Source organism: Lynx rufus, unplaced genomic scaffold, assembly GCF_022079265.1.
Source record: "Lynx rufus isolate CCGP_SWC_20201006 ecotype Redwood Valley unplaced genomic scaffold, mLynRuf1.p SCAF_5, whole genome shotgun sequence".
In the NCBI taxonomy this organism is placed as follows: domain Eukaryota; kingdom Metazoa; phylum Chordata; class Mammalia; order Carnivora; family Felidae; genus Lynx; species Lynx rufus.
In genome coordinates, this window is record NW_025814867.1 from 83,812,563 (window position 1) to 83,825,923 (window position 13,361).

General features: G+C 40.4%; 1 protein-coding gene across 1 annotated transcript in view; it reads right to left on the minus strand.

Moving 5' to 3' along the window:
• ATP13A5 (ATPase 13A5) overlaps positions 1-13,361 on the minus strand; it is a 114,330-nt gene that overhangs the window by 70,245 nt on the left and 30,724 nt on the right. Inside the window, exon 7 of the mRNA XM_047100030.1 lies at positions 3,029-3,163. Within this exon, the coding sequence (XP_046955986.1) occupies positions 3,029-3,163 (135 nt within the window). The remainder of the gene's footprint in view (positions 1-3,028; positions 3,164-13,361) is intronic.

Below are 13,361 nucleotides of genomic sequence, written 5' to 3' on the forward strand. Positions count from 1 at the left end.
TAGAGCAAACTAGTTGCAGGCTGCCAGAGTTCTCTAAGAGGAGCGGGGTTGCAGTGCTTGCCCCAAAATATGTGTACTTACTTTCATGCTTGTCAGGGAATAGGAGGCTGGAGAGAGTAACCCAAGTTCATGGGTACAGGCTCCATCAAAGTCCACTGTACTTCATGTCTTTGGGTCCTATGAGCTACTGGTACATATATATAATACATATCCCTTTGATGATTAGGGTAATTTAGACAGGTTTCTATTCTTCATACACATCCTGACTTGAGTAGTTTAGGACTAAAGTCCAACTGAACACTATTAGGGTCCAATAGGAATTAACTCCAGTTTGCAGCACATGCTCTCAGATTTCCAGTGGCCAGAAAATTTCTTACTAGCGTTCTAAAGTTTTCAAGGGCTTTTTTTCATTCCTTGTCAGTGGCCCTGGCAAAATGATAGAATCCTAAAATGGTGAGACCTAAAAAAGTAGGGTATAACCTCCACCATGTATATAGCTGAGGAAAGTGAGCCCAAGGAAAACAGAGTCCTCGGGCTCATATGAGTGAACCAGCGGTTGTTACCAGCCCTGTCCCGATGGTCCCATGCTGCCTCCTGTTCTCTTCAATCTCTGTACCCCCTCCCCCCCATCTGTCCCTTGCCAACTTTCCCTAACTTTTAATAATAAAAACAGCAACAGCAATATCAATGATAACAAGAACTAACATTTTACTAAGTGCCTACTATGTACCAGAAATATAAGTATTCAAAGTGATTGTTTCATTTAATTCGCTCAACTCTAACACCAACACACACTCGTGCCCACACACATACACACCTTCTACAGATGAGGAAACTGATTATAACAGCACCAAGTAACACAAACAGGAGAGGTAAGGGGGAGGTTTTCAATCTGACAAGATCTCCCTCCCAAAAGGCCTCAGAGAGTTCTGTGTTTTTCCTGAGAACATTTGGATGGTTTATGACGATATATCCGAGTGACTGTGCGTAGATGTTGCCCCAGTGGAAGGAACGACATGCGAGAAGGGCTGTATTCACTGATGTGTGACTTAAGCCAGAAAGTGTATGAATGGCTTGCACGTATCAAATCAGATATTCTATTAAGGAAAGATTTCTCAAAACCCAGAAACTAGAAAATCTATCTGCGGGCTTCACATTACATACCTTTATCAAATGACTAAGGTAAAAGCTTAGGACACTCTACTTTTCTATTGAGACTCAGCAGAATAGTCAGATCTTTATTGTCTTGGTGTCTATGGTCATGCTTTTGCTCAAAGGCCCAGAGTTCACCAGAAAGACAGTTACTCCCCCCCCCCACCCCCAGGCCTTGGCAGCCAGGCAAGTTGCTGGGCACTCTTAACATCTTTGTGATATAAATTAGTTTGTGAAAAAACACACCTAGGTACTCACTGTTTAAAAAGGCAGAAAACCAGAAAGAAAACAAAGTCCTAGTAGCCTGCTCTCCAGCTCAAAGTATCTCCATTCATCTAACTTTTCATTTTTAGATCCTGTTTCCTAACTCTTTATTGTCTTTCTTTCATTTCTCATCAAAGACTTCATAACTCAAAATTTGTAGGATCTAAAACCAGATAACGAGCCGATATTAGATTTAATATTGTTGAGCCACTGAAATGGAATAGGAATGAAAGCTCCCTTTCAGTTAGGCTTATGTAAAGGCCCCACGTCTGCCTTTCTGACTTGTGCCCAGAGCTCACTGTGTGGACATCGAGAACTCATCTCCCTTCTCAACACTTGTGTTTGACTTTCATTCCCAGCTGTGACACTACTTTGGAAAGTGCCTTATGCTAAGGAAATATCGCACATGTGGCAGAGTTTCATTTTATGAGGAGCCAGAAGCTCTGACTCTGTCACAAAACCACACTCTGATTTGGAACAAGCTCCCTGGATCTTAGTTTTTTTCCCTGCAGATGAAGGATGAAACTTGAGACTAGGCGGTTTCAACAGTGCAGTAGAGTTGACAGGCTGACACGGTGTACCGTAACAATGCCCAGCCCCCAGCCCCATCTCTACAAAGCTAATTCCATAGTCAAGTTTTCAAAAACATACAAAAAATACAGTGAGACATCGTTTTTGGGGTTGCCTCCTGATTTTCAGGCTGATGATTCTTAAGCAAAGTAGCCAAACGTTTTCTAGAAAGATACTGTGGGGAGCTGAGACTTGCAGGGACTGTGGAGTTATAAGTAATATTCAGCAAAATTCTATTTCAGAATGCACTGCTATCTCATTTAGAAGACTGATTATTTTGGGGCACCTGGATGGCTCAGTCAGCTGCGTCTGAATCTTGATTTCAACTCAGGTCATGATCTAGCATTTCATGAGATCAAGACCCATTGGAATTCTCTCTCTCCCCCTCTCTCTTCCCCTTCCCTGCTCATGCTCACTTGCTCTCTCTCAAAATAAATAAACTTAAAAAAGAAGACTATTTTTAAAAAGGGAGACTTTAAATAGCTATAAGATGCGGCGCCTGGGTGGCTCAGTCGGTTAAGCATTTGACTTCAGCTCAGGTCATGATCTCACAGTCTGTGAGTTCAAGCCCCATGTTGGGCTCTGTGCCGACAGCTCAGAGCTTGGAGTCTGCTTCAGATTCTGTGTCTCCCTCTCTTTCTGACCTTCCCCTGTTCATGCTCTGTCTCTGTCTCAAAAATAAGTTAAAACATTAAAAAAAAAATTAAATAGCTATAAGATGAACAATGATGGAAAGGTATGTTGTCATCATTAATCCATCAAAGCATTCTTTCCCACCATACTCAGATACAGCCTCGGCGTCCTTCTGAACACTGTATGCGGGTCAGCCTTCAGTCGATAAATCTGGGTTTGCAAAGACATTTACATCTACCTGCTATTTCTGAAGATCTCCTCCTGAGTTCTCACATTTAGTAAGCCCTTGTTTTTTGCTTTATGACTTAAGTTTCACAAAGCTACTCCTTGCTGTCAGTGGAAAACCCATAGGCTTTGCTTCTTGTGCACCATAAGCTAAATAGAACCCAACTGTGATTTTAGCTCTTACCTGTCGCAAATCATACACACTTAAGACAATGGAGATAATAGACAAGATGATGATGGCCACAGAGTATTCTATGTAACCTTGAGACAGCCACAAAGTTAGGGTAAAGGCTTGGAACACGTAGAATGGATTTAAAACCTGCAAGTACAAAAACAGCATGTGAGTCACGTGCATGGATCACATCATTCCAAAGAAATTGAAGAAGAAACAAAGAAATGGAGAAAACTTCCATGCTTATGGATTAGAAGAGCAAATATTGTTAAAATGTCTAAACTACCCAAAGCAATCTGTACATCCAATGCAATCCCTATCAACATACCACCAGCATTTTGTCACAAAGCGAGAACAATTCTAAAATTTGTGTGGAACCACAAAAACGCTGAGTACCAAAAAGTCATGTTGAAAAAGAAAAGTAAAACAATTCCAGACTTCAAGCTATATTACAAAGCTGTAATCATCAAGACAGTATGGTACTGGCACAAAAACAGACACATAGATCAATGGATCAGAATAGAGAACCCAGAAATGGACCCACAACTATAGGGTCAGCTAATCTTCAACAAATCAGGAAAGACCATCCAATGAAAGAAGACAAGCTCTCCAACAAATGATGTTGGGAAAATTGGATGGCAATAAGCAAAAGAATGAAACTGGACCACTTTCTTACACCATACACAAAAATAAATTCAAAATGGATGAAAGGCCTAACTGTGAGACAGAAAACCATCAAAATTCTAGAGGAGAACATAGGCAGCAACTTCTTTGATCTTGGCCACAGCAACTTCTTACCAGATACATCTCCAGAGGCAAGGGACATGAAAGCAAAAAAGAACTATTGGCACTTCATCAAGAAAAAAAGCTTCTGTACACCAAGGGAAATAATCAACAAAACTAAAAGGTAACCTACAGAATGGGAGAAGATATTTGCAAATGACATATAAGACAAAGGGCTAGTATCCAAAGTCTATAAATAACTTATCAAACTCAACCTCCCAAAAATAATCCAGTGAAGAAATGGGCAGAAGACATGAACAGACATTTCTCCAAAGAAGGCATTCAAATGGCTAACAGACACATGAAAAAAATGCTCAACATCACTCATCATCAGGGAAATACAAATCAAAACCACTGCCAGATACCAGGTACCACCTCACACTTGTCAGAATGGCTAAAATTAACAACTCAGGAAACAATGGATGCTAACAAGGATACAGAGAAGGGAGAACCCTCTTACACTGTTGATGGGAATGCAAACTGGTACAGACACTCTAAAACAGCATAGAAGCTCCTCAAAAAGTTAAAAAGAGCACTATCCTATGATCCAGCAATTGTACTACCAGGTATTCATTCAAAGGATACAAAAAAATACTGATTTGAAGGGGCACATGCACCCCAATATTTACAGCAGCACTATTAACAATAGCCAAATTATATCAATAACCCAAATGTCCATTGACTGATGAATGGAACATTACTCAGCCACCAAAAAAGAATGAAATCTTGTCATCTGCAACAACGTGGATGGAACTAGAGTGTATTATACTAAGCAAATAAGTATATGCTTAGAAAGACAAATACCATATGATTTTACTCATATGTGGAATTTAAGAAAGAAAACAGATGAACACAGGGGAAGGGAAGGAAAAATAAAATAAAAACAGAGGGAGGCAAACCATGAGAGACAACTATAGAGAACAAATGGAAGGTTGCTGAAGGGAGGTATATGGGGGGTTGGGTCGAATGGGTGAAGGGCATCAAGGAGGGCATTTGTGACGAGCGCTGGGTGTTGTATGTAAATGATAAATCACTACATTCTGCTGAAACCAATAATGCAGGACATGTTAACTAACTTGAACTTAAATAAAATCTTGGAAGAGAAAACAGATGATGTCATTTTATCTATTTTTTTAATCATTTTTTACAACACACAATGATCTCTAATATTGATGAATTCACTTAGAACTCAGTTTCAGTGGAGTCAGGGTCAAGCACATAGCATGTGCTATGGTGGAAGCAAAATTATTTTAAGCACTCAGAGCCTGTCAAAAATTGATTATTCTTATTTTGAATTTTGAAAAATGTTTTATCAATATCAAAATCTAACGATTTACCTTTCTAAACATTATTTACCTACAATGGAGAATTTAGTCTCTTAAAACACACTTCATCTCTGACCACTTTTATTGCAGTTTCTTCTTCCCATGCTCACATGCTGCAGATTTAGTCAAGTTGTGTGATGAAAATAGAAGACTGCATTTTTATCCAGATTGTTGAAAAATAACATATTCGTCACATCACAGGTTTTTAGCAAGATACTCTGAGCATCAGTCACGTCAGCATGGGCCCCTCCCTTGAACGGGATGGGGGGGTGGGAGTCATCTTACCCAAAACTGCAGTGAAATTCATGGGAAGAATGTATCATGAGCCCAAAGCTGGCCATCCATGCACATATATTTTGGTCTCTTTATTATACCTTTCACTTTTTTCATTCCCTCAATTGTCCCCATTTTGGTCCTGCTGGCCCCACTGTTAATAATGATAGCAGAGAGGGCAAACCTGACGAGGTAGATGTAGTCATCTGATGTACAGACATAGTGTGAATGACCAAAACAAGGAATATTTTCTTGAAGTGCTCTTTATGATGATTATGAATTAGATGAAATATTACCTAAAACTGGTGCCACACTGTTACCTCTACTTTCTATAATTCTCTAATATATTAAACTTCTACTTTAGTCCTCACAATGAACTGACATCCAGTTAGTAAGTTAATAGGCTGCATTTTAAGAGTTTCTTAAACCCTTGGATATATTTTGTGCATTAACAAAGCTTTTTTCTTTAATATTTCTTATTATTTCCATTGCAACATGCTTTTCTTACAAATTATAGCTCTTCTCTTTGCTTGACATAAAATGCTCTAATTGTAGATGATACACTAATGATAATATGATTTTGAGTTTATATAAACTCAGTAAAAAATGTGGTTAAATACTTCTTGTATAAGAAACAACACCATCATAAATAATTTAACTCCCTTATTCAATATTCTTTTGAAACCAAAATACAAAGTAATATTACTTGCTTTTTTCCTATTGAAGGCTTAGTAAGTAGATAGAGAAAATACTACCACTCCTTTCAAAATAACCAAATTGACACCTGGGAGAATCTTTGACAACCTGAAAATGTATTTGAACAGGAAGTTTAAACAGCAGCTGGCTTTTTGATAGTGGAGGAAACTGCATATGTGGGGGACATGGGGTATGTGGGAAATCTCAGTACCTGCTAATCAATTTTTCTGCGAACTGAAGCCTGCTCTAAATAAAAGTCTAATTATTTTGTAACATGTGACCATGCTAAACAAAGTGACCACTGTTGTGGATTAGAAATAGACTAAAAATGTGCAGTATGGAGTGGAGGTTAGCACAATCAGCTCACTGGGCTCCACCTAAGGACTGGAGAGTGGTGGGCTAGGGGCTCATGCTACAGGGAATATGATTGACAGTGTGCCACAGCGGCCGGGGACAAAACCAGCCTTGCTCTCTGACCCAGGAACAGAGGCCAAGGAATATCACAACCAGCAGCTGTTCACTGGCAGAGGGCAAAATGGAAAAGAACAAAGGTCATGGTGCCACTGTGAACTTGGCCAAACCCCAGCTGGCTAAAGGCCTGAATCTGCTTGATCCTGGGGAGTAGAGCCCCACCCTACAGGAGTTGGTTCTGAACTGAGGGCCATGGGGACTACCAAGAGGCAAACTCAGAGCCATCCTACAGGGACAGTGGACACAAAGAGAGAAATGTAGACAAGGAAAGTACCACTTAAGGGCAGCTCACCAGAGCTGCCTCCATCACTACCAGAGCTTCCATCACCATCACTAATAACTTCAATATTTGCAAATGACATATCAGATAAAGGGTTAGTATCCAAAATATGCAAAGAACTTATCAAACTCAACACCCAAAAAACAAATAATCCAGTGAAGAAATGGGCAAAAGACATGAATAGACACTTCTCCAAAGAAGACATCCAGATGGCCAACCGACACATGAAAAAATGCTCATCACTCATCATCAGGGAAACACAAATCAAAACCACAATGAGATAACACCTTACACCTGTCAGAATGGCTAACAACAACTCAGGCAACAACAGATGTTGGCAAGGAGAAAAAGGATCTCTTTTGTGTTATCGGGGGGAATGCAAGCTGGTGCAGCCACTCTGGAAAACAGTATGGAGGTTCCCCAAAAAACTAAAAATAGAACTACTCTATGATGCAGCAATTGCACTATTAGGTATTTATCCAAAGGATACAGGTGTGCTGTTTATCCAAGGGATACAGGTGTGCTGTTTCGAAGGGACACATGCACCCCCATGTTGATAGCACTATCAACAATAGACAAAGTACGGAAAGAGCCAATGCCCATTAATGGATGGATAAAGAAGATGTGGTATATATATATACAATGGAGTATTACTCAGCAATCAAAAAGAATGAAATCTTGCCATTTGCATCCACATGGATGGAATTATGCTAAATGAAATTAGTCAGAGAAAGACAAAAATCACATGACTTCACTCATTTGAGGACTTTAAGAGAAAAAACAGATGCACATAAAGGAAGGGAAACAAAAATAATATAAAAACAAGAAGGGGGACAAAACAAATAGAGGGACTCATAAATATGGAGAAGAAACTGAGCGTTGCTGGAGGGGTTGTGGGAAGGGGGTGGGCTAAATGGGTAAGGTGCATTAAGGAATCTACTGAAATCATTGCTTCACCATATACTAATTTGGATATAAATTTAGAAAAATAAAAAATAAAGTTAAATCAAAAAAAGGAAAAAAATAACTTCAAAGCACACAAAGAAAATATTTTAAAAAATAAATAAATCCACTAACAAAGAAAGAAGTCATTCCCAAGAAAATTGACATAATAAAGCAACCAGAGAAAGACTAAACTAATATGTTTAAAATCATCAAAAAGAGATTAGGGGCAGGAGATGCTCCGGAACATGGCGTCGTAGGAGGACAACTGGGCTCACTGTGTCCTGCTGATCACTTAGATTCCACCCAAACCTGCCTAAATAACCCAGAAAACCACCAGAAGTCTAGCAGAATGGATTCTCCTGAGCCAAGCGTAGACGAGAGTCTCATGGACGAGGGTAGGAAGGATGGAGAGGCGGTGTGCGCTACACGGACTGGCGGGAGGAGCTGGGCAGAGTGGCGGTCCGCCGGCAAAACAGAGCTCCTGAGTCTGGCTTGCAAAAGCGGAGGGGCCGGATGGAGTGTGTTCTGAGAGCAAACGGGACTTATCTGGAAGGTTATAAGTTAGCTCTGCTCGGAGAGTGGGAGGGCTGGAGGACAACGGGAGGGAGAGTTGTTGAGCCTCGGACGACAGAGCTCAGCTTGGCAGGAAACAAAGGCGCTCACCAGCACCATATTCCTCGCCCATCCCCCAGCCAAAATCCCAAAAGGAATCATTTCCTGACAGGGAACTTGCTTTCACTGCTCAAACACTGTGCTTCTGTGGATCCATCCCCTCCAGCAGAGGGTCTGACTCCCTCCCAGTGCTGCAGGGCCCCTCCCGAAGCAGATCACCGAAGGAAAAGCGAGCTGAGCCTACCCCTGCCACCCCTGTGCACCTTGCTGATCCACTCCAGCTAATACGCCAGATCCCCAGCACCACAAGCCTGGCAGTGTGCAAGTAGCCCAGACGGGCCACCCCACCCCATGGTGAATCCCCCCTTGGTGAGGGGAAGAGAAGGTACACAACAGTCTGTCGCCCCAGCGGTGGGCTGGGAGCAGACATCAGGTCTGACTGCAGCCCCACCCACCAATGCAACTTATTCAAGACAGCACAGGGGAAGTGTCCTGCAGTTCCCCACCACTGCAGAGACTATCCAAAATGACAAAAACGGAAGAATTCCCTTCAAAAGAAACTCCGGGAAATAGCGACAGCTAACAAACTGATCAAAAACGATTTAAACAATATAACAGAAAGTGAATTTAGAGTAATAGTCATAAAATTAATCGCTGGGCTTGAAAACAGTATAGAGGACAGCAGAGAATCTATTGCTACAGAGATCAAGGGACTAAGGAACAGCCAGCAGGAGCTAAAAAATGCTATTAATGAGATGCAAAATAAAATAGAGGTGACCACAGCTCGGATTGAAGAGACAGAGGAGAGAACTGGGGAACTAGAAGATAAAATTATGGTAAAAGAAGCTGAGAAAAAGAGATATAAAAAAATCCAGGAGTATGAGGGGGAAATTAGAGAACTAAATGATGCGCTGAAGAGAAATCATCTACATATAATTGGTATTCCAGAGGAGGCAGAGAGAGGGAAAGGTGCTGAAGGTGTACTTGAAGAAATCATAGCCGAGAATTTCCCTGATCTTGGGAAGGAAAAAGGCATTGAAATCCAAGACGCACAGAGAACTCCCTTCAGATGTAACTTGAATCGATCTTCTGCACGACCTATCATAGTGAAACTGGCAAAATACAAGGATAAAGAGAAAATTCTGAAAGCAGCTAGGGATAAACGTGCTCTAACATATAAAAGGAGACTAAGACTCGTGACGGATCTCTCTACTGAAACTTGGCAGGCCAGAAAAGAATGGCAGGAAATCTTCAATGTGATGAACAGAAAAAATATGAAGCCGAGAATCCTTTATCCAGCAAGTCTGTCATTTAGAAGAAGAGATAAAGGTCTTTCCAAACAAACAAAAACTGAGGGAATTCAACACTACTGAACCAGCCCTACAAGAGATCCTAAGGGGGATCCTGTGAGACAATGTCCAGAGGCATCGCTACAAGCATGAAACCTACAGACATTGCAATGACTCTAAACCCATATCTTTCTATAATAACACTGAATGTAAATGGACTAAATGCACCAACCAAAAGACATAGGGTATTAGAATGGATAAAAAAAAAACAAGACCCATCTATTTGCTGTCTACAAGAGACTCATTTCAGACCTGAGGACACCTTCAGATTGACAGTGAGGGGATGGAGAACTATCATGCTACTGGAAGTCAGAAGAAAGCTGGAGTAGCCATACTTATATCAAACTAGACTTTAAATTAAAGGTTGTAACAAGAGATGAAGAAGGACATTATATAATAATTACAGAGTCTATCCATCAGGAAGAACTAACAATTATAAATGTCTATGTGCTGAATATGGGAGCCCCCAAATATATAAAACAATTACTCACAAACATAAGCAACCTTATTAAGAATGTGGTCATTGCAGGGGACTTTAATACCCCACTTACAACAATGGATAGATCATCTACACACATGGTCAATAAAGAAATAAGGGCCCTGAATGATACATTGGATCAGATGGACTTGACAGATATATTTAAAACTCTGCATCCCAAAGCAACAGAATATACTTTCTTCTCGAGTGCACATGGAACATTCTCCAGCATAAATCACATACTGGGTCACAAAACAGCCCTTCATAAGTATAAAGGAATTGAGATCATACCATACATATTTTTGGACCACAATGCTATAAAGCTTGAAATCAACCACAGGAAAAAGTCTGGAAAACCTCCAAAATCATGGAGTTTAAAGAACACCTTACTAAAGAATGAATGGGTCAACCAGTCAATTAAAGAAGAAATTAAAAAAATATATGGAAACAAACGAAAATGAAAATACAACAGTCCAAATGCTTTGGAATGCAGCGAAGGCAGTCCTGAGAGGAAAATACATTGCAAGCCATGCCTACCTCCAGAAACAAGAAAAATCCCAAATACAAAATCTAACAACACACTTAAAGGAAATAGAAGCAGGACAGCAAAGACACTCTAAACCCAGCAAAAGAAGAGAAATAATAAAGATCAGAGCAGAAATAAACAATACAGAATCTAAAAAAACTGTAGAGCAGATCAACGAAACCAAGAGTTGGTTTTTTGAAAAAATAAAATTGATAAACCTCTAGCCAGGCTTCTCAAAAAGAAAAGGGAGATGACCCAAGTAGATAAAATCATGAATGAAGATGGAGTGATTACAACCAATCACTCAGAAACACAAGGAATTATCAAGGAATACTATGAAAAATTATATGCCAACAAACTGGACAACCTGGAAGAAATGGACAAATTCCTAAACACCCACACACTTTCAAATCTCAATCAGGAGGAAATAGAAAGCTTGAACAGACCCATAACCAGCGAAGAAATTGAATCAGTTAATAATCTCCAAACAAATAAGAGTCCAGGACCAGATGGCTTCCCAAGGGAGTTCTACCAGACGTTTAAAGCAGAGATAATACCTATCCTTCTCAAGCTATTCCAAGAAATAGAAAGGGAAGGAAAACTTCCGGACTCATTCTATGAAGCCAGCATTTGATTCCTAAACCAGAGACCCGGAAAAAAAAGAGAACTACAGGCCAATATCCCTAATGAATATGGATGCAAAAATTCTCAGTAAGATACTAGCAAGTCCAATTCAACAGCACATAAAAAGAATTATTCACCATGATCAAGTGGGATTCATTCCTGGGCTGCAGGGCTGGTTCAACATTCACAAATCAATCAACATGATACATCACATTAATAAAAGAAAAGATAAGAACCATAAGATCCTGTCAATTGATGCAGAAAAAGCATTTGACAAAATTCAACATCCTTTCTTTTTTTTATAAATTTTTTTTTAACGTTTATTTATTTTTGAGAGAGACAAAGCATGAACGGGGGAGGGTCAGAGAGAGGGAGACACAGAATCTGAGACAGGCTCCAGGCTCTGAGCTGTCAGCACAGAGCCCGACGCGAGGCTTGAACTCACGGACCGCGAGATCATGACCTGAGCCGAAGTCAGCCGCTTAACTGATGGAGCCACCCAGGTGCCCCTCAGCATCCTTTCTTAATAAAAACCCTCTTGGGGCGCCTGGGTGGCGCAGTCGGTTAAGCGTCCGACTTCAGCCAGGTCACGATCTCGCGGTCCGTGAGTTCGAGCCCCGCATCAGGCTCTGGGCTGATGGCTCAGAGCCTGGAGCCTGTTTCCGATTCTGTGTCTCCCTCTCTCTGTGCCCCTACCCCGTTCATGCTCTGTCTCTCTCTGTCCCAAAAATAAATAAAAAACGTGGAAAAAAAAATAAAAACCCTCGAGAAAGTCGGGATAGAAGGATTATACTAAACATCATAAAAGCCATTTATGAAGAGCCCACATCTAACATCATCCTCAATGGGGAAAAACTGAGAGCTTTTTCCCTGAGATGAGGAACACGACAGGGATGTCCACTCTCACCGCTGTTGTTTTAACATAGTGTTGGAAGTGCTAGCTTCAGCAATCAGACAACAAAAGGAAATCAAAGGCATCAAAACTGGCAAAGATGAAGTTAAGCTTTCACTTTTTGCAAAGGACGTGATATTATACCTGGAAAATCCGATAGACTCCACCAAAAGTCTGCTAGACTGATACATGAACTCAGCAAAGTCGCAGGATACAAAATCAATGTACAGAAATCAGTTGCATTCTTATACACAAATAATGAAGCAACAGAAAGACAAAGAAACTGATCCCATTCACAATTGCACCAAGAAGCATAAACTACCTAGGAATAAATCTAACCAAAGATGTAAAAGATATGTATGCTGAAAACTACAGAAAGCTTATGAAGGAAATTGAAGATATAAAGAAATGGAAAAACATTCCATGCTCCTGGGTTGGAAGAATAAATATTGTCAAAATGTCAATACTACCCAAAGCTATCTACACATTCAATGCAATTCCAATCAAAATTGCCCCAGCATTCTTCTCAAAACTAGAACAAGCAATCTTAAAATTCATATGGAACCACAAAAGGCCCCGAATAGCCAAAGGAATTTTGAAGAAGAAGACCAAAGCAGGAGGCATCACAATCCCAGAATTCAGCCTCTACTACAAAGCTGTCATCATCAAGACAGCATAGTATTGGCACAAAACAGACACATAGACCAATGGAATAGAATAGAAACCCCAGAACTAGACCCACAAACATATGGCCAACTCATCTTTGACAAAGCAGGAAAGAACATCCAATGGAAAAAAGTCTCTTTAACAAATGGTGCTGGGAGAACTGGACAGCAACATGCAGAAGGTTGAAACTAGACCACTTTCTCACACCATTTACAAAAATAAACTCAAAATGGATAAAGGACCTGAATGTGAGGCAGGAAACCATCAAAACCCCAGAGGAGAAAGCAGGAAAAGCCCTCTCTGACCTCAGCCATAGCAATTTCTTACTTGACATATCCCCAAAGGCAAGGGAATTAAAAGCAAAAATGAACTACTGGGACCTTATGAAGATAAAAAGCTTCTGCACAGCAAACAATCAACAAAAC